The following is a 22,291-nucleotide window of genomic DNA, read 5'->3' as shown; positions in this document are numbered from 1 at the left end:
CCCTCCCTCTCTCACTCTCTATCTCCCTTTTTCACACACTCTCTCTCTCTCTCTCTCTCTCTCTTCCTCTGACAGCGGTGACAGGACAGGGGAGAGAGGTAGACTTTCAGTTCTAGCCCACAGACACACAGTGAAACAGTAGACGTCCCCTTATGCATTTTTAACAGCTCAGCAGATGATGGGAACAGTTTGGTTGGGACAGTTTGTCCACAGATAGAGTGACCAAGTGATCAGGTGAGTCCAAATCCCTCTATGCATTTGTTAATTTTACTTTATTTGCCTTGCTTAATTTGCAAACTAACTTTGTTTGCAAGTTCACCTTTTACATGCACAAAATGCTAATGACTTGGCATTTGTAATCTCAGCATAACTAGGTTGCGAGATTGGCATGTAATGTTTTATAGGTTATATAATTTCCTCTTTAAAGTTTGTTTACCTCGGGTGTAGCTTAATCAATGAACACTTAGATCTTCAAAGAAAATCCTCTATTTTGTGTCTGATGTGTGTATGTCTCTGTCAGACCTTGACTTTCTGATCTCTCTTACATGCCGTAATTACGGGACAGAATTGTGTGCCAGAGTGGATCAACTTGATCTATTCAAGACAGGGATTTACCTAAGGAGATGCTCATTCACAAATTATGTGTTCCTTTCCTCTCAGCTGTGAACGTCATTCCTCATCCTTTTCGTGGAAAGCTTGGAAAGTACGCCTTTGCGCTTCATTCACTAAAAAAGGAGTATTTGTCTTGGAGAGGACGCTTATGTGCTACCACCACGTCCTGCTCACCTTTGACCCTGCATGTGAAAAATATTAGGAGGTGCAAACCAACTTGGCTTGCATTTCTCAGTCACAGCATCCCTTTTTGAGAGCCACCTAAGAGGTTTACTGGTGAAGCAGGATGCCTGGAGCCAGTGGCGTCAACGTGGAGGGCTCCTGCGAGGCCCTGTGTCGAACCCTGGTGTCTCAGAACGGCCTCCAGAGAGAGACTGCTGACATCTCCCAGTCTGTCCTCTACACTTCGCTGATGGGCCTGCTTCTGGTCGCTGACAATGAGGTGCGGACAACAACAACAACACAGGATAAACCTTTAATTTGTGCCTAGAAAGCTTGTTCTTGAAGTCACGGGTCACTCATGAGACAAACAAACACAGAGAAAGAAATCATGTAGCGGTATTTAAGGGGGACTCCACATCAACACACACGTGTTTAAGCACCTGTCAGCACTCCTTGGTCTCTAATAGGATGAACGCTTGGGGCTGACCTCCTTTTAGCCTCCCTTGTTATGCTAATGAGATCAGAAGGCTAAATCTGTCCTGCCAAAGTTGTAGACACACTAACAAGGCGGGGTTTAGGTCCTCAGACAGTCACATTCAGTACAGGCACAGACAGGGGTCAAATAGTAGGACGAGTACGTAATAGGGTCCATGTGTATGACAAACAGACATGCAGCAATATGCCGTACTTACACCTGTAACAGATCTGTAGTTCTGGTCATTAGTTTCTTGTTGTTTTTTTTATTTTACAGAAAGAGCAGCTCACCTTAGGAAGTGGAAGGGTTGGCCTTAGAAACATAGGAAACACAGTAAGTGTTTAAAGAGGCCGAATGAAGCTCTTGAACGACTCACTTACAGAATTTCCAGAATAATTTTTGCACCACTTTCATCTTTTTTTTTTCCACTTAGTGTTTCCTAAATGCAGTAGTCCAGTGTTTGTCTCATACGCGTGGCCTGCGGAACTACTGCCTCGTCAAGTCCTACAAGCATGAGAGGTTCTCCAAAGAGGAGGCTAAGCTCATGGACGGTATGTTTCTCTTCTCTCCGCTGTTGTCACGTCTTTGTATTCCTGCTCAGATGTTTAATTTTCACATCTTCTTCCTGCTGTTTGTCTCGCTTTGCCAGCTTTCTCTCAGGTGCTGTCAGGCCTCTGGGATGTAAATGAAGCAGACACGGTTGTAAATCCTCGACACTTTTACAATGTTTTCAAAGAAGCGGTGCCTTACTTCAGTGGTTTCAGGTGAGAATATGGATTGTCTGCTCCTCGGGGTTAATAGCATCTTTCTATAAAATGTGTGAAAGCAGCATTCTGTGCAAAGGAAAACACATAAACTGCTTTGTATGAAGGCAGACAGGTTTATAGATAATGCTGTGAAGCAATGTGGTAGTGATGCAATACAATATCCACCTCTATGTCAGCACAGCAGCTTCAAGGACAAGAGAGGAACTGTAAACTCTTTCAGTTAATAATCTTCTTTGCCACTAGTATTTAAAGAAATTTGTCTCTGTGTTTAACTCAGTCAACAGGATGCTCAGGAGTTCCTCAGGTTCCTGTTGGACAAACTGCATACTGAAATAAATCGCAGACCTTACATTAGACGAACAGGGAAGGAGTCTGAACAAAAAATTGCCATATTTAGGTGAGTTTATTTTTTAAAAAATTAAAAAAAAACACATCTTTGAAACTTTGGTGATCTTCATGTGGCTAGATTTTGTTCTCTTTCACTCATTTCTTATCTCCAAAAGACTTTCAGAAGAAGCAGCTGCCATGTGGAAGAAGCACTTGGAGAGGGATGACAGCATAATAGTAGGTGAGGAGACAAAATCAGTCATTTCTATCAGCCTCATCTGCAATATGAGTTCAACGAAGGTGACCACCACTAATCCTTTCTCCTCCACTGACAGACCTGTTCTCAGGGCAGCTGCGGAGCTCGCTGCATTGCTCAGTCTGTTCCCATTACTCCAACACATTTGATGTGTTCTGTGATCTGTCACTGCCAATCCCCAAGAGGAGCTCTGGAGGGGAGGTTACACTGAGGGAGTGCCTGGACCTCTTCTCTCAGGAGGAGAAACTGGACAAGGAGAATTCTCCAGTAAGTTAACAAAGAAACTGCAGTAGATTATATAGTATGTTAATGTTTGTCTCCATCTTTGCAATAAGTTCAATGTCAGTGAGCAAGGAGATGGTTTAGTCCAAAAAATTTTCATCTATCAACAACCTATAACTTGGAGTAAATGTTTACTGTAGAAAATATGAACTGGCACTCCTGATTAGCTACTCTTACTTGTCTTGTATAGAATTCCAAAAGGACTGAACTCATAAGACTAAACATGAAAAAGTTATATTTTAAAATTTTTATCTTTCTTTATTTGTTTGCAAAATCGAAACATCATGGTAAAAAAAACAAAAAACAAAAAACACCATCAGGGTGCATTTGAGGGAGAAAGTCGAAGGAATGTGTTCTCGTCAATACTAAAAAATCAAATGCAATCATAAATTCAGAAACAGCAAACAAAATAAAAGAAACATGAATTATTAATATGTTCAGTTTCCTGAACAGTGGGACAAAGCAGTCATAGCTTGGTTGATTGGTTGAATTAGTTGCACTTCAAGCAATAGAACATTGTTACATATGCGAATAAGATGTGTGTGTTTTTGTACTAGATGTCGACAACAGATACTGTGTATTTGTTAACATTCTAAAAAATGTGCTGGTGTGTGTTTGTGTGTTTTTCAGATGTGTGAGAGGTGTAACAGGCGTACTGAGTGCACCAAACGACTGTCCATCCAGAGGTTTCCCCAGGTTATAGTGATCCGTATCCTTGGCAACAACTCATATATTACTAGCCTAATTGTAACCGATGTTTGTGCACAAACGTGGTGATGATGCTTAACAATTTCAATAAGATCTGAATCGTTTTACAACCTCACGGTGGTCTATCAGTAAAAGCACGGTATACGTGTCCTTCCCACTCACGAACCTGGACCTCGGACCCTACGGACCTGCCGACTGTGGTAACAACCGAACCTTTATTTCAGTGTCTCCTTGTACATGTGTAATTTATTCTCTCATTCAAACTCCTACAACTGCCTACTGAATACGATGAAAAGCTGAAGCAAAAGAATGTGCAGGAAAGGTTATGAAAATGGAGCTTTTAACTTTTTGACATCAGTGGGTACAATACATTTCAACAAGATTTTTACACCATGGCTATATTGCATTTTATTTTGATAGATGTCAGGTGAATTTAGCAAGAGATATGAATGATTTGCTGGAAAGATCTCCAGCTGTATGTGAACCATAGATGTTGTTTTAGACCAAGATGGGCTTCAATAACAATGACTCCTTAATTAACTTTTTAATTTATAATTCATCAAAAATAATGCTCAGGATTTATTTGATGACATAAGGAGTGTACTGAGTGTGAAGTCTGAACCAAATATAATGGTTTTACTCAACAAATAACATTTCATTGATCACAATTTTTTTCAGATTGACTGACCCATCAAGAATTAACCAGATTAAATACGATGCTAAATGTAACCTTTTGACATCTGTGGCTCATGTGCTATTTTGAAATTGGAAGTTTCTCTCATTTTTAAAAAAAATTATGATAAATTATGTCAATTGTTTCAAAGAGGTAGATTTTCCATAATTTGCAAACTTGGAAACCTCACACAATGTAGTCCTGAAGAACAGATTAAGTGATTGTATTTATATTTGTCTCCACAGGTGCAGTTCTGTATGATTTATATGCAATATGCAACCATGCTGGGACAGTGAACATGGGCCATTACACAGCCTGCTGTTTAGATGAAAATGGTTGGTGCTTCTACAATGATTCCAGGTGAGACTTGCCCTGCACACTCATCATTTAGTTTTATGCTGCAGTGATCTGACAGCTTGTCACAGGGAGGCTAGTTGAAAAAGCTGCTGTATCATTTGTCATCCTGTACTGAGACACCTTCTGTATAGACCTGGAGCTGTTGCTCATGATCCCCCCCATCTATCCACAGTGTGACTCCACTCACGGAGAACCAGCTTCAGACCAATCAAGCCTATGTGCTGTTCTACCAGCGCAGCAACAGCACCACCACCATCAGGAAATAGACCTGAGACTGGCTGAGCCAGGCAGCCAATCAGAGCAACTTTACCTCCAGTGTCCATAGAAACAAATAGAAGCAGCAGCGTTGTAACTATGACATCTATAAACTCCTCAATCTCAATGAGCATGCCCTCAAATAAACTCTGCAGAGGAGGAGGAGGAGGAGACAGAAGCCATGTTCACTTTATATGGGGGCGCGAAGAGATGATCTCCCCTCCTAAATCTTGGAGTTGCTTTTGAATCATCTCAGTAAGTGAGCTGTGACAGCTCAGACAGACTGCAGCCTTAAGAGTCTCTGTGCCCTAATTCTCAGGCGGGACTGAGTGATATGATGCAGAGCTCTTACCATAAGATAATCATGATTCATGCTTGCTAATATGGACCTACATAAGCAAGAAATAAATCTTGGATTGAATAGAAATTAGGCAACATTTTATGACTTGTGACATACAGCTGTATGCAACCGTTTGGGTTTAATTATACTGTTTTTTTTTTTCTTTTTAAGTGAAGAGAAGTAAATACAAATGCAGCAGCAAACATACATTAAAAGTTGCCTTTTTTCAAATATTATGCAATATTACTTTTATATAACCATATATAACCATACCATATGGTTATATATGGTATGGCATGGCATGGCATGGCATGGCATGGTAAAAAGTTTTCTTGGTCTTCCATTCTATATATGTTCACTACCGTTCAAAAGTTTGCGGTCACCCAGACAATTTCATGTTTTCCATGAAAACTTACACTTTTATTCATGTGCTAACATAACTGCACAAGGGTTGTCTAATCATCAATTAGCCTTTCAACACCATTAGCTAACATAATGTAGCATTAGAACACAGGAGTGATGGTTGCTGGAATGGGTCTCTGTACCCCTATGGAGATATTCCATTAAAAATCAGCTGTTTCCAGCTAGAATAGTCATTTACCACATCAACAATGTCTAGACTGTGTTTCTCATTAATTAAAGTTATCTTCACTGAAAAAAATGATTTTCTTTCAAATATAAGGACATTTCTAAGTGACTCCAAAGTTTTAACGGTAGTGCATATAGGATGGAAGGACGGATATATAGAACTTTTAGATAAAATGACATTGGCTGGGCAGAAAGGCAAAGCAAATTCACCACAAGAAAGAAGGCTCTCACTGGCGTGGTGTTGCATGAACAGGGTCTACATCGAAGAGTCATCTAGAGGGAGAAATTACCTGCAACCTCATCACAAAATGCTTAAAGTATGAAAGGCAATATCTAGACAAGTACTGTGACTTGATAAAAGGTAAAATTCAGCTCTTTGCTTGCAATCACCAAAGCTGTGATGAAAAACAGGAGAAGCATTTACCTGTTGTTAAGAGAGAAGTATTATTTGCACTGAATACCAGCAAAATCTCAGGGCAAATGTCATGCAGATTGAAAAGAGGCTGGCTTTTACAAAAGGCTGATCAGCCAAAGCAAAACTCAAATTCTACTATGTACTACTTCCACAAAAGAGAAGATAAAAAGGAAGTGAAGCTTTCTGAAAAGCCCTGAAATTGCTGGGCAGAGCATGCTCTACTTACAAAACAAGATTGATGTAATCTGGAAATAAAGGGTGAGTGAAATTCTGAAATCAAAAAGGGGAAGAAAGAAAAAACATTTCCAAGTTGTGGTATTTTAATAAAACTGACATTGGGATGCTTAAACTTTTGCTTATGCCTCAATAAGTCTTTTAATTTAAGAATTAAATTAATAAAATACAAAGTAACCATGCATTAATATTTGAAGAATGGCAGATGTATTTACTTCTCTCAACTCCAAAATTCAATAGAATTTCAAACTTTTACACACAATCATTGCACAGAACTATAGAGTTCTCTCAGTCCACTTTCATCAGTTTTGTGAAAATTAACTTTCATTCATTCAGTATTATCTGTAGCATCTGGTAAATTTATGTTATCTTTTAATCTTCCTCCACATGGACAGGCAATATTTTCTTTATAAATTACTTAGAATTTGTTTGTATCTGTATTCATTTATCTATGTTTTTTCTTTCTTTCTTTTTTTTTTTTACATTTGTGTCTATTGTAGCACAAAAATATTAAATTATTTTGTACATATGGGACAAATTAAACAATGAATGTATTGTATTACTGATATTTGAAACAGTCAATAAAATACCAAAGATTTGATGGTTTGAACTCTCAATGAAGTTAATTTATTTCTAATTATTAGCTATTATTGCTGTTGCTAGATTGCTTCACATTGACACTACAGGCAAATAAGTATCTTTTTTTACTTATTTTATTGAACATTATAAGCATAGAAACATTTAACTGGAGGGCAGAGGCTGAATGTTCTTGTGGAATTCAAGACTCCAGTGTGCAAAAACTGAATGAATATCAATAAAATGAGATAATATCACAGACTGTAAATGCACACACAAGCAAAGTTGCCGCAGCCTTGCTGACGAATGACGTCATATTGCGCATGCGTATGAGAGGTGGGCGGAGTTTTCCAGTCGGTCAGGAAGAGGAGAAAGGCGGACAGAGAAACATCAAGGTAACCTAATTCACCGATGGCTTTTAAAAACTAATTTGTTCTTGTTTCAGTCGCAGAAGTGTGTCAATAGTGCGATGAATGTTGTTGTCGTGATTTAAGAGAGAATACTCTAAGTAACAGTATTACAAACCAGGGGAAACATCGTTAGCTTTTTTGCTAGCAGACGTTGGCTGGTTTGACAGGCCCGGACTATACTGTACAGCCTTTCAGTAGAAATGGAAACATAGCACGGAAATGTTGGGCTGTTTGCTTTACACCTCCGAGGCAACAACGTCTGTTTGCTACACGAGTGTTTCTGGATTAAATTTACTTTATAATATACATTAGGATCTTTATTTTTTATGAAACACTCCTCTAAACCGATCATCTAGAGTTACTAACGTTGTTTGAGCTGTTACTTGTGCTAATTGCCAACCATGGGGAACTGTTGATCAAGCACAGTAACAACACCCTACACGGTACAGAAAGTTTGACATTCTGATTCGTTCTGTTTGTTCATTACCAATCTGTAAAGCTGTGTTTTAAGTGGAGAGAAGTGACTTATGATGTCTTAAGTACGATCTTGTTTTGGATGCTTTTCTACAGATGGCTGCTATCAGGAAGAAGTTGGTGATAGTTGGTGATGGTGCCTGTGGGAAGACCTGCCTGCTCATCGTCTTCAGTAAGGACCAGTTCCCAGAGGTCTACGTCCCCACTGTGTTTGAAAACTATGTGGCAGACATTGAAGTTGATGGGAAACAGGTGAGACACGCTGTCAAACTGCTATTTTGGAACACAAAGGGACCTTAAAAAGATCACAAGGTTAAAATTTCCAGATTTTTTCTATTATTTTTAAAGCTACCATGTCATTTTTGGAATTTTACAGTGCAATACAAAGCAATTAGGGTTACAACAAGCTACAGCTTGCATTACTAATGAATTTGTTGATTATTTTCTGGATTAATTGTTGGGTTCATGAAATCAAAATGAGAAAGCTATTTATTACTGTGCTCCAAAGTCAGAGGCAACATGTTCATATTTGGGACGCAAGTAATGAATGTTTTCGTCACTAATTACTCAGCAGGCTGTTGTCTTGATTGGTCTTTACATTGGAAGAGCACCAGAAATGGAATGTAAAATGTCTGTTATAAAGTCTATGATGATATTATCAAATGTCTTATGTTTTGTGAGAAACAGTCCAGAACTCCTAGAGGATCGATTTACTATAAACCAGGAGGCTGAAAATAGCAAATGACTGCATTTGAAACCATTAAATCTGTGGAATTTTTGCTTAGAAAAATAATTAAAGTGATTTATTTTGTGTTGAATGACTGATTAATTGTTGCACCTCTAATCAATGTTGGATGATGCTGTTCTAATGGTACAACTGACAAAGCAGTTTACTATTATAGGGGAAGAAAAGCCACAAATATTAAAACTTAAGGTGAAACCATTGGAATTTTGCCATTGTTGCCTTAATATTTATTTAACCATCTGTTAATTTTCTGTATCTAATCTGTCTATTTACAACCAATTGGTCTTGCTTTCAAAGTGGAATTTGGCTAATTTTCTTCAATGATTTCTGAAAATGACACATACTGTGTGTCTTCACTTCACTAAAAAGTACACTGCATTTTTTACAATGCAACAAGTCATAATTGTTCTATACTTAAACAGATATTGTGAATAGGTACTGACATTGTGAGAGTCTCGTTGCTCTGGTTATTTCATGCTTTTGTGTGCCATTAGCAGCATATGTATCATTTTCTTCTTGTGTGTCTCCTTATAGAAAGTGTGACAGCAATGTATTATGGGCTTATTTAATTCCCCAGGGGTCCTCTTTCCATTTCGAATTTTCCATTTTACCCATGCATCTTTCCATTCATGCAACTCTTTCACTCTTTCTCTCTCTCTCTCTGTTTCTCAGGTAGAGCTAGCTCTTTGGGATACAGCTGGTCAAGAAGACTATGACAGGTTGAGGCCTCTCTCCTACCCAGACACTGATGTTATCCTCATGTGCTTCTCTGTGGACAGCCCTGACAGTTTAGGTGCAGTTTAAACAACACTAATGCCACTATGTATTGAACACCTTATAACTGTAAACTTTATGTATGTTACTAATTATTGCATGTTTCACTCTACTCACTGCAGAGAATATTCCAGAAAAGTGGACTCCAGAAGTCAAACACTTTTGTCCAAATGTTCCCATCATTTTGGTGGGCAATAAAAAAGATCTGCGGAATGATGAGCACACCAGACGAGAGCTTGCCAAAATGAAACAAGTAAGTTGTTTGGTAACAAATATATATACTTACGTCAGTTAAATGATTTTCTTGTTTTACTGTGAAGCACTTTGGTCATCCTTTTGGGCTGTTGTAAAGGGTTTTATACATATACTTTGATTGTTTGATGTACTGGAAACATTTTAGTGAGTTCACATTTGTTGGTGTATGTGTCAAAGTTTAAACTTTTTCTGTGACATGTGTCTCCAGGAGCCAGTTAAATATGAAGATGGCAAAGAGATGGCAAACCGCATCAGTGCCTACGGCTACCAAGAGTGTTCTGCCAAAACCAAAGATGGTGTGAGGGAAGTCTTTGAGATGGCAACTAGGGCAGCATTGCAGGCCAAGAAACGTGGCAAGAAGCCCACCTGCCTTCTGTTATAGGCTCTGGGAGAATAGGGGGCTGTCCTCAAGCACAGATGGAGAGGGCAGCTTCTGTTGAAATTTGACATAGGGGAAACTATTTGGGTGGGTGGGTGGGGCAGAAATGTTATGCAGATGCTCAATTTCTGATCACCCATATAGCCTCAGCAAAGAAAAGCGAATCTGAAATGATTTGAAAGGCTTCTACACCTTGGTTCTTGATCTGTAGATTAGGTTGTGTGCCATTTTGCTTGCATCTATCAACATTTTTCAGATCTAGAGGTTTGTATTCCAGGTGATGGGGAGGGGTGACTTGAAGTTGAGTAGATGTAAACGGGTTGACATGTGCCATGATGGAAATGAAGCGAAAAAAAAGGTCCTTACCAGGCCAAAGACAGTGGTAACATAAGAGAGGAAAAAGACGTAAATATAGCATAGGTTTGAATTAAGACTACGTCTATGTGGATCTTACACAGTATCGCCTACATGTAGTGCCTTGAGAGCAGTGGTCAAGAAAAGTAAGTTGACGGGTAGGGATTCATAACTTAATTAGGGTATTATTTGTCATTTGTAGTGTCCACACCTCATGTTTGTGAATGCTTTCTCCCTGTCACTGGCTTGGCTCCTTCAGGCCCATTTTTTGACTCAGGCGCTATGCAGGGGTATGCCTAAACTAGATTGTATGAAATATTTTCCCATACTGAATTACTTACCTGTACTTTAGAGTGCGTGTATGCAACTGTATGGTAGTTTGTTTTCTCCAGTGCAGCTCTGCATGCAGTGAATGTGTGTATATTTGTGTGGTTGTGTATTAACATATGTGTCTAAGTACTGTATGCATGGAAAGGCCTTCTGCGTCACTGACCTAACCCTTGTTTCCATGCCAAAGTTACCCCTGATGGCCACATGTCATGGCTCAGGCGGGTAATGGAATTAACAGCTACTCAGAGTGACATAGAAACCTTCACTTTACTGGAAGACATTGTACTATAGCCAGAGGCACAATCAGGTTAAACATATGAGTTTTTAGGACCTTTTTTGGTGTATACCAGATATTGATTTGATTGTGTTAATCAGTGGGTCAAATCATGAGTGGTGTAGTTGATAAGTTGAATATTCTTTCATATAGATGATAGGCTTATCTTATTACTATAATGTCCATTATGTACTGTATGTCTTACAAGGCCTTGTAAGGACAAGTTAATGATGTGTATTTCAAGTTTGCCTTTTACTCCACTCCCCCCAACCCCCCTTTAATGATATTGTCATTATTGTACTATATAACTTTTTATTGTTGATGTCTCTAATTTTCTTAGTATATTTTAATCATTTTACTTAGTCCTGCTGTTACGATCAGCTTATGTCAGTTAAATAATAAATTGTAACCGTTGTATTGTCTTATTTAGTTAATAGAAGGTCAAGGTTGGGGTGCAGTGCTAGAAGGTTTTTGGGGATGAGCATTTTTTTCCCCCTTTTTTTGTACTGTGATATATGGGGATTTCTGGATATTTTTTTCTCCCAAATAAAGCTGGTAGTAGGGTTTTCTGTTGTAAGGTATTTATGTGTTCTTTGATGCATCCATTCATTATTAATTACAATTTTCCCTATATTTTTTGGCATTAATTTACTGTTTCCCCCAAATAAAACACTCCTGTAAAAGAAAAAAACGTGATTCTATTATTTCATTTCCAACAGAAGATGTCAGTATGTGAAATAACACCCTGCAGGTTCTCCCAGTTTATTACTGAGGGCTACAAGTTTTAGGGTTGACCTGTTTGTCTTGTCCAATCACCGTCGACAATGATGTGTCCGCTCTCCAGCAACCAATCAGGCACGATTTTCGGAGCTTGGACCCGCCCTCTCTGAAATGTCTCGCTGTGGCCATTTTACTCTTGGTTCCCTTGAAAATAATACACTCCTCTCACCTGGCCTTTAACGTAACGCTAAAAGAACGACTTTTGGTTACATGTGGAGCTGGTAAGTGTTTCTCCGCGTTCACATACGACTGTTCTTTGTGTTTGTAACGGTTGACATCGGTTGGAGGACCACGTATATCCTCGGATATACGTGGTCTAGGGAACCTCGGGCTAAAATAGTTAGCTTGGCCGCTAACAGCGATGACCGTCACACGTCATTGTTGAATACTCCTTTTTGGGTAGTAAGGCTGTGCTTGTGCATTGCGCACACAAATTATCCTGAATAGTGATGCAGGGTTGTGCTTATGTTTGTTTATTTGTTGCTTCAGGCTAGAAGGTTGATTATCAGTGACAGAAGTCAATTCAAAGTTGCAGAAGTGAGTGCATTGTGCAGAGATACAGTATGCAGCTAACCTGGGGAACGCACACTTTGTGCATCACTACCACGAATTCCGGTAGACCTCTTGGGTTTTTCTCTCCGTAAAGTTGCTAATTATAGGGTTTGATTGAGAAACAAAGTGTGTGTCTAATCAGTGTGAGCATGGCAGCGTCATTATTTTTCATCTTAAAGCATGTACTTTGTTATTTATTCCCATGACCCAACAGAAAAAGGACAGAGACGAGGAGCTGAGTCAGTGGATCGGCATGGACTATGATCGAAGGTCAGCTAAACGTTCATTTTCATACCTTTCTCCTGCTTGATTTGTCAGAGCAGTGTCTCATATTGTCTTTCATGATCAGCAGGGGTGGGCGAGGTGATCGCATAGGTCGCTATGGCAACACTCACAACGATCACAACTTTCGGGATATGGACTATCGCGGCTATGGCCAAGAGGAGGAAGAGGCAGATGCAGGGTTCGATATGAGGTTGGAGGGCGACCGACCGTATGGCCATGATGAGCAGTCACTGGGTGGCCATGACTTCTCACCAGGTTGTCTCCAAGATCGTCCAGGGTTTTATCAGAGGGGAGATGGTAGAGGGGACATTGGACGTGAGGCCAAAGGGCTCCTGTGGCCACTTTGCTCTCAGTCACAGCCTGATCTGGCCCATCCCATGCTCCAGAGAGAGGAGGAGGGATCCAGGCGGGAATTTGAGCAGTTACAGACTGGCCTGCAGGAAAGGGGTCGAGGGAAAGGTGGAAGAGGATTTCCGGAGAACAGCACGCCACTCTCAGTGAGCAGGGAGGGCAACTGGGCTCGTAGTGGTAACCATTCTGACCAGATGGACTTTAATACGGGAAGACAGAGAGAGGAGGACAGGTTTTCTCGTGGGGCGGGGAAGAGAAGGGTAAGTCGCCATAGATCGATTCCATTTATAGAGCTACTGCAAAAACTGTTAAATTTCTGTATTGGGGTCATTTATTAATTTGAAGCTTATGCATGCAGACTTTTCCAGCAAGGGTAGAGGAGCATGGTTGTGGAAATCCAGGCCCAGACCCGCCCCTTGAGGAGCTGGATCAGAGGGACCAGGACTACCGTGCAGATCTAGACCATAACCAGAGGCCCAGCAACATCATAATGCTTCGCATGCTGCCACCCAGTGCCACCGCCAATGAGGTGCCTTTTTGTCTCAACAGTGGCCTGATGATGCATAGGTCCTGTTGTTAATAGGTTTTAAATAGTAATACTCCTTTGTCCACAGATCCGGGCACAGCTTCAGGAGCAGGAGATCCAGCCAAGAGAGGTTCGCCTTATGAGGAACAAATCTTCAGGTGAGGACTTGTCCGTTACCCCATCTTTTTCTGTTCTTTACTCTCCCTCTTTGTGTCAGCCTCATTCACTACCAGCTCTTTCATTTTCATTGCTCTTTCAGGCAACTTTCCCTTGTCTGCTCGGTCTTCTCTATTTTATCAACAAGCATATTCCCTATGCTTTTCCTTCACTCTTACTGTGACTGTCTTCCGCTGTAGTCTCTCATCGGGGCAGATAGCTGATGCACACGTTTCTATTTATATTCTCTTATACAGAGAAGGCTTTTGCTTAGATTTCTGCTTTGATGCTTTGATCTGCTGGTATCTGTAATCTTGCTAGTGCTCATAGGGCAGCAAAACATCAATGCACGCTTCAAAGCAGAGCCCTATCTATAAATGCCATTTATGTAAGAAGGCATGCATCCAGCCGTAGTCTAAAGGTTTTCACCTCATAGCTTTGATTTTCCTTTTCACCTTGGCTCTCCTATTGTCTTTGCTCATTCACGATTTTGTCTCATCCATTTTGAAGCGGGTTGTGTATGAATCATGGATGTAGTTTACATACTAACATTGTCAAAATTATAAGCAAAACTCATTTGATTTTGTAATTGTAGCTGTGTGTGCATGTGTGTGTGTGTGTCAAGATGTAAGTGTTGCAGCTACCTCAGAGCTAGCTACATCCATACCATCCAGAAGAGCTTGCTTTTTCTAAAGGTTTTCCATTAAGGTCATTGTCTCACAGGCTTTCCACTTTGCTAACTCACTGGTTGTCTGTAAGGTGTGCCATTGTGATCCCGGTACACTTACACTCCCTTACACTGCTCTGTCTCTCGTACTCCCAAATCCTTATTTGTCTGTTTTTAGGACAAGTAACGAGTTAGATATATTTAAATGATGACCTTTTCTAATGACATGTAGGGGGCATACACAATGTTGTTTAAAAATAGCTCTAAACTTAAATATGTTGTATAATGTGTTATCAGTTGTTTATAGTAATGCATGGATAGGATATGGAGCGTTCAAGATGAAATATTCCACAACAGTGCTACATTGTTCAGACTGCACTCTGACTCTCAAAGTAGCAGATGTTTTTGTGTGTGCTTGTGTGTCTGTGTGTGTCTGTCAGTTCTGTTGGTGCCTGGGTGCTTCATCATTCAAATCCAAAGAGCCCAGACTCAGACTGATGAGTGGGTAGGATTCCCTCTGTCTCTCTCTCTCTTTCCCTCTTTCCTTGACCCTGTTGAGTTACTTGACATTGCGTCCTCCCACCCTTGGAGAGAATTTGACAGTGGCTCTCCAACAGACTGTCAATTGTGCTGTTTTCAAGGGAGAGAGGAAGCAATGATATATTTTATTAGTGCTGATACAGGGTCTCTCTCCTCTGTACATGAAGCACTAACCCCTCACTGCGTTGTTGTTATGTTGTTGTTGTTGTTGTTCGGTTGCCGTGGCGCTGGGCGGTGTCCAGGTCAGAGCCGAGGATTCGCCTTCGTCGAGTTTAATCTCATACAGGAGGCCACCCGCTGGATGGAGACCAACCAGGTCACTCTCTTCTACACAGACACAAATACACATATATAAATAAATTCAATGAGACACATGAGTTAGTATCATATACAATCACGTCATGCCGTCATGTGAACATGGAGCATTCCAGGGTAATTTTGATACACGAACAGAAAAAATATAATTGTCCCTGTAGGAGGTTGGACTTCATACTTTGACGGAAATTGCATCTTTTCTCTCTAAATATGCACAATTCCACAGACAGGCAAATTCACATTACATCCTGCTGACATCTGTCTGTCCAAGGCCCAACGACATTTTTCATAAATAGACCCTCCCAGTCACATTTGCTCATCATTTGTCCAATCTAACCTCCTCTTTTAATAGAGGACTCCTTTCTTCAGTGACTTGTCTCAGTCTCTTTCCTAAGTTTACAGTACAACCTCTGGGATAGTATGACGGTGTGAATATAATATCTCACATGGTCTATTGTATGTTGAATCAGAACCAGTATCATTTTCTTGTTTTTGAACTTTTCATATCTGGGTCATCTGTCACTATTACATCTTTAGGATGGAGCTATTGTCTCTTTGGGGGGCGAAGGTGGTGACACTGGGATTGGATGTGTGGAAAACTGTGAAAAGGTTTCCCCTTAAGGGGGGAGGGATGACTCAATTGACGAAAACACACTGTGTCCTTTTATAATGGACACCCACAAACTACATATACACCATCTCAGTCCGTCCGAATTTCCTAAAGCTGAAGGTTGCAGTTCTCTGACCTCTTCTTTCAACTTCAGTTGTTCTCTCTCTCTCTCTCTCTCTCTCTCTCTCTCTTTCCCTCTCTATCTCTTGTCCCTTTAATTCTCTCTCATCTCTTGTGAGATGAGGCCTTTCTATGGCATGTGTGGCCTAATTGTCACTGATAATCATTCTTTGTTCTTCCTCCCTCTCTTTCTTTTTCCTTCAGGGAGTGCTGATGATTCTGGGACAGAGAGTGTCGATGCACTACAGCGACCCTAAACCCCGTGCCAATGAGGACTGGCTCTGCAATAAGGTTGCATGCATTTACACTGCATGACAAATTCTGAAATTATATGCATCTATATCCATGGCTGTAGCAGCTCATTGATGAAGTCTAACAACACCTCACGTAACATTTCAACAGTGTGGCGTGCAAAACTTTAAAAGAAGAGAGAAGTGCTTCAAATGCAATGTGCCTAAATCAGGTAATCAAATGACTATGAATAGCAGTCTAACTATTCTCTCTTTCACAAGACAAACTTCTTGCTTATCATACAGTAGTACACAAGTGGTATGTTATGTTTCTACAGAGGCTGAGCTGAAGTTGCCCTTGCTGCAGAGGGATTTGCCTGTTGGTCTTCAGAAGGAGGGAGCCCAAGGCTTACTTCCCTTGCCAGCACCCTACCACTCTTCTGGTCCTAGTGTCACCCCAGGGCAAGCTACACAGCAGGCAGATGTTGCTAATGACAGTAAGTCCGTGTCTAGACATTTTCCTCACAGTAGCAATCTCTTCTAAGACCCTGTATAGAAGGCCTAGCTACCTTATGTTTAGCAATTAATAAATTCTATTAAAGAACAGATTTGTGTGTAGTTTTTCAAAGTAAGTTTTATATGATTTATGGTTGTCTTTTACCATGTTTTGAAATGGTGTTGGAATGCCTAGCCATAGTTTGCTCTCCAGTAGTGGTCATCATGGGCTACTTGGTTTCACATATTGCTCATCTTATGTTCAAGAATATAATTTTCTTTCATTTCTCTTTCCTTCAACAGCTCTGATACTTAGGAACCTCGGCCCACATACTTCAGTGGAAGCCATTTTGTCTGCTTTGGCTCCATTTGCCACTCTTTCCCATTCCAATGTTCGCCTCATCAAGGACAAACACACACACCTCAACAGGGGCTTTGCCTTTTTACAGCTCTCTACAATAGTGGTGAGACACTTGATGGCACACATGTATGAGTGCTGGATACATGTACTTGTTTCACTAACTTAAGGTGCATTTAGATTAGATTTATCTATTAGCAAAAAATGCTATTTTTGTGTACTAATGATTTTGTAATTAGCTTAATCGCTAACATACGTCCACCCACACTTAACTCGAAGGTCTCTTTATGTTTTATCAACAGGAGGCATCTCAGCTGCTTCAGATCTTGCAGGCTCTCCAGCCAGCTCTCTCTATTGACGGAAAGGCTATTGTAGTGGAGTTTGCCAAAGGCTCCAAGCGGTAACCACACACACACCCAAACTTGAGTGCAAAACAAACAAAAGCACATTGGACATTATCACCATTGAACAGTAAATAATGTAGTGGCTTAAGATTACTCCATGTCACATTAAAACTCAATTTGTTCATTTTATTAAAGTGCATCAGAAATAGCTTTTGAGAAGATTACCTAAAACATTTGATTATTGTATAAATAAATTGGGTGTCATTAAGATCACTGAAACCTTCTCTTTCTGTTTTTTTCTATGTTAGTGATGTGTTTGTGTCGGATGCTAGCAGAGTGAGTGCTGCTACAGTGGCCAGCACAGCTATCGCTGCTGCACAGTGGGCTGTTACACAGGTAACCTGTCTGACTTATGGCTTGTCATTACAGCAAAGATTGCACGTCCTTTATTGGCAAATTGTATGCTCATTATTGTATTCTTTTGTTTTTGTTTTTTGCATGAGTTAAAAAAAAAAAAATCTCTTTCATTCTCAGACAACTCAGAATGGATCAGGTGGAGGACAGAGTATAGATACAGCAGTTTATCAGCAGGGGGCAGCAGTAACATACAGTCAGGAGGGTCATGGGTACACTGGCCCAGACGGCACAACTTTCAAGGCCCAGGCAGATACCAGGGTTGTTGCCTTGCCAAGTGCAGGAGCATCCCTGAATGGAGCGTACACAGGAGGAGCAGCCCCAGGTTGGTGTGACATGTGCTACAAATTTGCTGAATACATAAACCATATGACATCCATAGTTGTATACAGTTGTATTGAACTTTCTCTTAAGTCACCCGTTCTCTGTTGTCACCTGTGTGCGCTTATCCACATGCAGCTGGCATTTCATCTGAGACTGCAAAATCTGGATCAGCAGCTGTCACTCATACGCAGACTGCTCTCATCACCACAGCTGCAACCACACCAGCCACACAGGTACAACTTCACCATTTTCTTTTCCTTTTTGCCTTTTGCACTCTGGCATCGTACCATGATATTTCTTTTTTGTTCTTAAGAAGTCTGCCTCTTCACAGGTTGAGATAGTCGGAAAACCACAACCAGCTGCTCCCAGCCAACCTGCGACCCCAGGCACTGAACATGAGCTTCAGCAATATCGTAAGGCTTTGGCCTTTTAGGTTCCACACGTCTTCAGTAATGATTTGTAATTGATGTAATTTGAAGTACTATGAGTTTGGTGCTGCTGATTAAATGCCAAGCTAACCCTTTATGATCACTTCAAGATTTTTATATTGGAAATCTGACCCCTAGGTTAATATTATGTATTTTTGCAGCTTTGCCAGATGTGTCCACATACCAGTATGACGAAAGCTCTAGCTACTATTATGACCCATTCACGGGACTCTACTATGACCCCACTTCCCAGGTACAGAGTCCGTTGTGCATGCACAGCAATCTAAATATTAAGCCTGCACTTTTCAAGGACATTGTGTGTATAACCTCTTTCTCAACTTTTCTGTCTGGATTTGTGTCCCTTTGCTTTGCAGTACTACTACAATCCTCACACTCAACAGTACATGTACTGGGATGGAGAGAAGCACACCTACATTCCTGCTGCCAGCCAGTCAAACGCTGAAGGAAGTCCAACGACAGATGGTGCAGCCCCTTCAGACTCACCGTTTGCTACCCCTGGCAGCAAGGAGAAAAAAGATAAACCCAAGAATAAAACTGCTCAACAGGTACTCTACATTCTGGATACAAGTTCAAGTACTGACAGAATAACACAAAACTAAATTGACCTGTGGAATTCCAAGTTAAACTCAGTCATAAAGTTTCTTTTTTTTTGATTTGATATTTATACAGCTATGTAAAGGATGGATACATTACCAACTGATTTTACGTTTCTCAATGTGTGATTTAATATCTCAGTTAATGGACAGAATACAATAAAAGTATAAATGTGACAAAATATGGTCATACATTTGGTTACCTCATGAAGGTAGTATTTATTGCAGAGCTACTGAATTGGAATTCACTGTATTGGTGTTTCGCCATCCCTTCAGTTTGACATTTAACAGTTCCTCTTAGTATTTTTTTTATTGGCTAACGTATCTCTTGGGGTTTATATTAATAGATTGCCAAAGATATGGAACGCTGGGCTAAGAGTCTTAATAGACAAAAGGAGAACATGCGTTCTCTTTCTGCGTCCCCTGCTGTCGGTTCTACTGCACTTCCCCCTGGGTTTACTCGGGCACCTGGCCACAGTCGCCTAGATGACCACCGAGAATCTGCCAGTGCTGATGCAGGTTATGCTGTTCTGGAGAAAAAGGTGTGTGACCCTTACGTACACACACACACACTTGGCTGTAAACGTCTGTGTATCTTCTGGGCACTAGGTTACTATCACGAGACACTCCATCAACAAGGGGGCTTCGGTCCAAGGACGTCTTGATAACTTCACCAAGTTTTCTTTTCTGTCCTGCAGGGGGCACTGTCTGAACGGCCTCAGATTTTTCTGGACCAAATCCGACAAAGTGCAGAAGTAAGGACATGACCACATACCTAAAGTGAAAACTTTTTTGTTTAGTTTCCTCATAGTTTCTCCAACATCGTATCTTCTTTTTTCTTGCGGTTAGAAATGTAGATGTTATCACTTCCTGATTTTGTGTTTTCTTCTGTAGCAATCGCCTCCCCTACAGCAGGGCCTGGTCCCAGCCTACAGCGGAGAAACTGACAGTGAAGAAGAAGGAGGCGAGAAAGATGAGAAGGAAGGGAGAATGACAGACTGGGTTAAACTGGCATGTCTGCTGTGTAGGAGGCAGTTCCCAAGCAAGGAGGCCCTCATCAGGCACCAGCAGCTTTCTGAACTACATAAGGTGGTTTAATTAAATCTTACACCATCGTACACACTCAATAAATGCTTGATAAGGCTAAATGCCCCACCTATGGCAGATACATGTGCATGCTCTGAGGCATTTCCTGAAACTCTGCTGTAGCTACCATTGACCTCCTCAAAAATCTAATTACACTGTGAGGCTGCAGAATTGATGGAAGAACCACATTGGGATTGCAAGGACTATGATTGGCTGCTTGGGCTTTACCGTACACATTTCTGATGCTAGTTGAATTTACTGACGGAAGACAACAAGGAAATTAAAAAAAATACTCTCAGTAAATGTGTCCTTTCCAGTAAACAAAAATAAGTTTATAGTTAAATTGCAAAATTGTCGCTGTTATCGTCGCTCTGTGTGACTGAATCAACATGAACACAGCAGTGGTGGCCTCTTATTCAGTAATAAAACTCCAAAATTAAATTCATTCACTTGTTCATCTGTTCAATCTTTATTTATACAAGGTGGTTCCATGATAGTAGCTTGACTCAGTTTTGTACTTGTGTATGCATGCAGGAGCATAAAACAACATAGCAACTATAAAATCCAGTTTAATGACATTGCTCTTGTAATCCGTCTTAACTTTCACTTCTTTGTCTGTGCACTCAGCAAAACTTGGAGCAGAGAAGAGCTCAGCAGGAAGCTGCAGGCAAAGAGGTAGGTCAAGCTTCAATTTCTGAATCAAACAACATTGTTTTGACTACTTATGTTTATTATTGTGTGAGTGCAATTTGTATTTTTTTTGTTGTTGCCTTATTATTTTTATTAATGTTGCAGAGACTCTCTGATGGACCTGAACCTCCTGATCCTAAAAGGAGAAAGTTTAGCCCCATGTAAGCCGCACTGATTTCATAAGCAGAGCCTTCATTTTGATGTTTTAGAGCTTTTTCAGGTTTTTAGTTTGATGAGAAACGAGTAGTGGTTTCCATTAGTCAGGATTTTGTTCTTTACTCTAACTACATCTATGGATGGGAGTTTTCTTGCTTGTAATTGGTGGGCACTGACAGTTATTTTAAGACTTGTTGCTTACCCCATACAACACTGCTAATGAACTTGATGCCTACAGTGCGTTTAACTTTATCTGCTTAAATGTTTGTGTTTGTGTGTGTGTTCAACATTGCTTTATTTTTTTTTCCCTCTTTAGTGATGGAATCACAGGAACTAGCCTCGGTGCCAGGATGCTGCAGGGAGGTGTGAAAAAGGGACTTCTATTGCGTAATATGCAAGTGGAATGACCCCTTGCCCCTTGAACTGCCTGACCATGAAAGGACAAAGACAGACCCAGCACGCAACACTTCACCATTAACATTATAGATATCTATATGAAAACCTCTTTATTTTGGTTTGACATTAGAATTACCTCAACAATGGTAATACTCAGTGGTAATAATCTTATGAACTGATCCTGTAGCAGTAGATGTCAGGATATTGCACAGATTGCACCTTTTTGCTTGCTTCTGGAATGATGCAGTTTTGAGTTCTCACAGAGCTTATGTGTGATAAACAAATTTTACGTGGTTGGGAAACATTTGCTGTTAAAATGAAAGATCAGTACAGATCCTTCTGTCGGCAAATGGGATTTTCTAATTACTGTCTATGCACCATAGATTTTTTTTAATTTAATACTGTATGCCTTGTCATTCAGTGAATGACTAATCTGGGCATGAACTGTGTGAACATTTTAGAATGAGCACTTTTATACAACAGTGGGAGATAAGAGACTGTGGCCTCATGAACTGGGCATAGTCACTAACACTAGTGTGTAGGTGAAAGTGTCTCAGTTTATCATATAGCAGGTACGAATTCACAATGTAATACATGCTTTGGAGAAAATTATTTTTTATTTCTGTTTGTTCATTAATGTGACTGTGTTCCATCAAGCTAATGTAAAATAATTCAAAATAACACATTTTCTCTTAATATCGACTGATGTGTTGTGTGGGGATACAAGTGAACAGTAGCGGATATTTCAACATTTTAACTTGAAATTTCCAAAGCTGTTTTTTTATGAAGAAAAAAAAAGAGGAATATCATGTAACTGTCGGTATGAGGTATA

At 40.3% G+C, this 22,291-nt stretch overlaps 3 protein-coding genes across 4 annotated transcripts; all 3 read left to right on the top strand.

The window, feature by feature from the left end:
• The first annotated feature begins 71 nt into the window (after nt 1-71).
• usp21 (ubiquitin specific peptidase 21) lies at nt 72-7,068 on the top strand. The gene is made up of 12 exons (XM_023278202.3): nt 72-234; nt 661-1,054; nt 1,526-1,582; nt 1,683-1,800; nt 1,899-2,013; nt 2,294-2,413; nt 2,520-2,584; nt 2,679-2,866; nt 3,512-3,590; nt 3,682-3,789; nt 4,508-4,622; nt 4,792-7,068. Exons 2-12 carry the CDS (start codon nt 899-901, stop codon nt 4,883-4,885), a joined length of 1,215 nt encoding a protein of 404 aa, XP_023133970.1. The 5' UTR covers nt 72-234; nt 661-898; the 3' UTR covers nt 4,886-7,068.
• Nucleotides 7,069-7,310: 242 nt separating this feature from the next.
• LOC111573843 (rho-related GTP-binding protein RhoA-C-like) lies at nt 7,311-11,713 on the top strand. Its single transcript, XM_023278184.3, has 5 exons — nt 7,311-7,422; nt 8,008-8,163; nt 9,329-9,449; nt 9,553-9,683; nt 9,894-11,713. The coding sequence occupies exons 1-5, from the start codon at nt 7,351-7,353 to the stop codon at nt 10,065-10,067; spliced, it is 654 nt and encodes a 217-aa protein (XP_023133952.2). The 5' UTR covers nt 7,311-7,350; the 3' UTR covers nt 10,068-11,713.
• Nucleotides 11,714-11,889: 176 nt separating this feature from the next.
• rbm10 (RNA binding motif protein 10) lies at nt 11,890-22,155 on the top strand. Of its 2 annotated transcripts, none has more exons than XM_023278232.3 (23): nt 11,890-12,023; nt 12,569-12,624; nt 12,704-13,250; nt 13,349-13,519; nt 13,605-13,674; nt 15,122-15,195; nt 16,129-16,215; nt 16,327-16,387; nt 16,493-16,651; nt 16,953-17,113; nt 17,310-17,407; nt 17,660-17,747; nt 17,886-18,090; nt 18,225-18,322; nt 18,421-18,502; nt 18,679-18,770; nt 18,892-19,083; nt 19,479-19,673; nt 19,830-19,886; nt 20,026-20,220; nt 20,845-20,892; nt 21,013-21,068; nt 21,380-22,155. In XM_023278232.3, the coding sequence occupies exons 2-23, from the start codon at nt 12,608-12,610 to the stop codon at nt 21,468-21,470; spliced, it is 2,844 nt and encodes a 947-aa protein (XP_023134000.1). In that variant the 5' UTR covers nt 11,890-12,023; nt 12,569-12,607; the 3' UTR covers nt 21,471-22,155. The 2 variants fall into 2 exon arrangements, with proteins under 2 accessions (XP_023134000.1, XP_023134001.1); XM_023278233.3 differs by having other exon boundaries at nt 11,891-12,023; nt 12,707-13,250.
• Nucleotides 22,156-22,291: the final 136 nt, after the last annotated feature.

The sequence above is a fragment of the Amphiprion ocellaris genome, chromosome 8 (assembly GCF_022539595.1).
Source record: "Amphiprion ocellaris isolate individual 3 ecotype Okinawa chromosome 8, ASM2253959v1, whole genome shotgun sequence".
NCBI lineage: Eukaryota > Metazoa > Chordata > Actinopteri > Pomacentridae > Amphiprion > Amphiprion ocellaris.
This window is presented reverse-complemented; position numbering and strand designations above follow the sequence as displayed.

Coding starts and splice junctions, on each gene's coding strand:
- usp21 (XM_023278202.3), top strand. CDS start 899: ATGCCTGGAGCCAGTGGCGTCAACGTGGAGGGCTCCTGCGAGGCCCTG. Junction 2,867..3,511: donor TGGACAAGGAGAATTCTCCA/GTAAGTTAACAA, acceptor TGTGTTTTTCAG/ATGTGTGAGAGGTGTAACAG. Junction 3,790..4,507: donor CTACGGACCTGCCGACTGTG/GTAACAACCGAA, acceptor TTGTCTCCACAG/GTGCAGTTCTGTATGATTTA.
- LOC111573843 (XM_023278184.3), top strand. CDS start 7,351: ATGCGTATGAGAGGTGGGCGGAGTTTTCCAGTCGGTCAGGAAGAGGAG. Junction 7,423..8,007: donor GCGGACAGAGAAACATCAAG/GTAACCTAATTC, acceptor GCTTTTCTACAG/ATGGCTGCTATCAGGAAGAA. Junction 9,450..9,552: donor GGACAGCCCTGACAGTTTAG/GTGCAGTTTAAA, acceptor TACTCACTGCAG/AGAATATTCCAGAAAAGTGG.
- rbm10 (XM_023278232.3), top strand. Junction 17,114..17,309: donor TACAGCTCTCTACAATAGTG/GTGAGACACTTG, acceptor TTTTATCAACAG/GAGGCATCTCAGCTGCTTCA. Junction 17,408..17,659: donor TTTGCCAAAGGCTCCAAGCG/GTAACCACACAC, acceptor TTTCTATGTTAG/TGATGTGTTTGTGTCGGATG.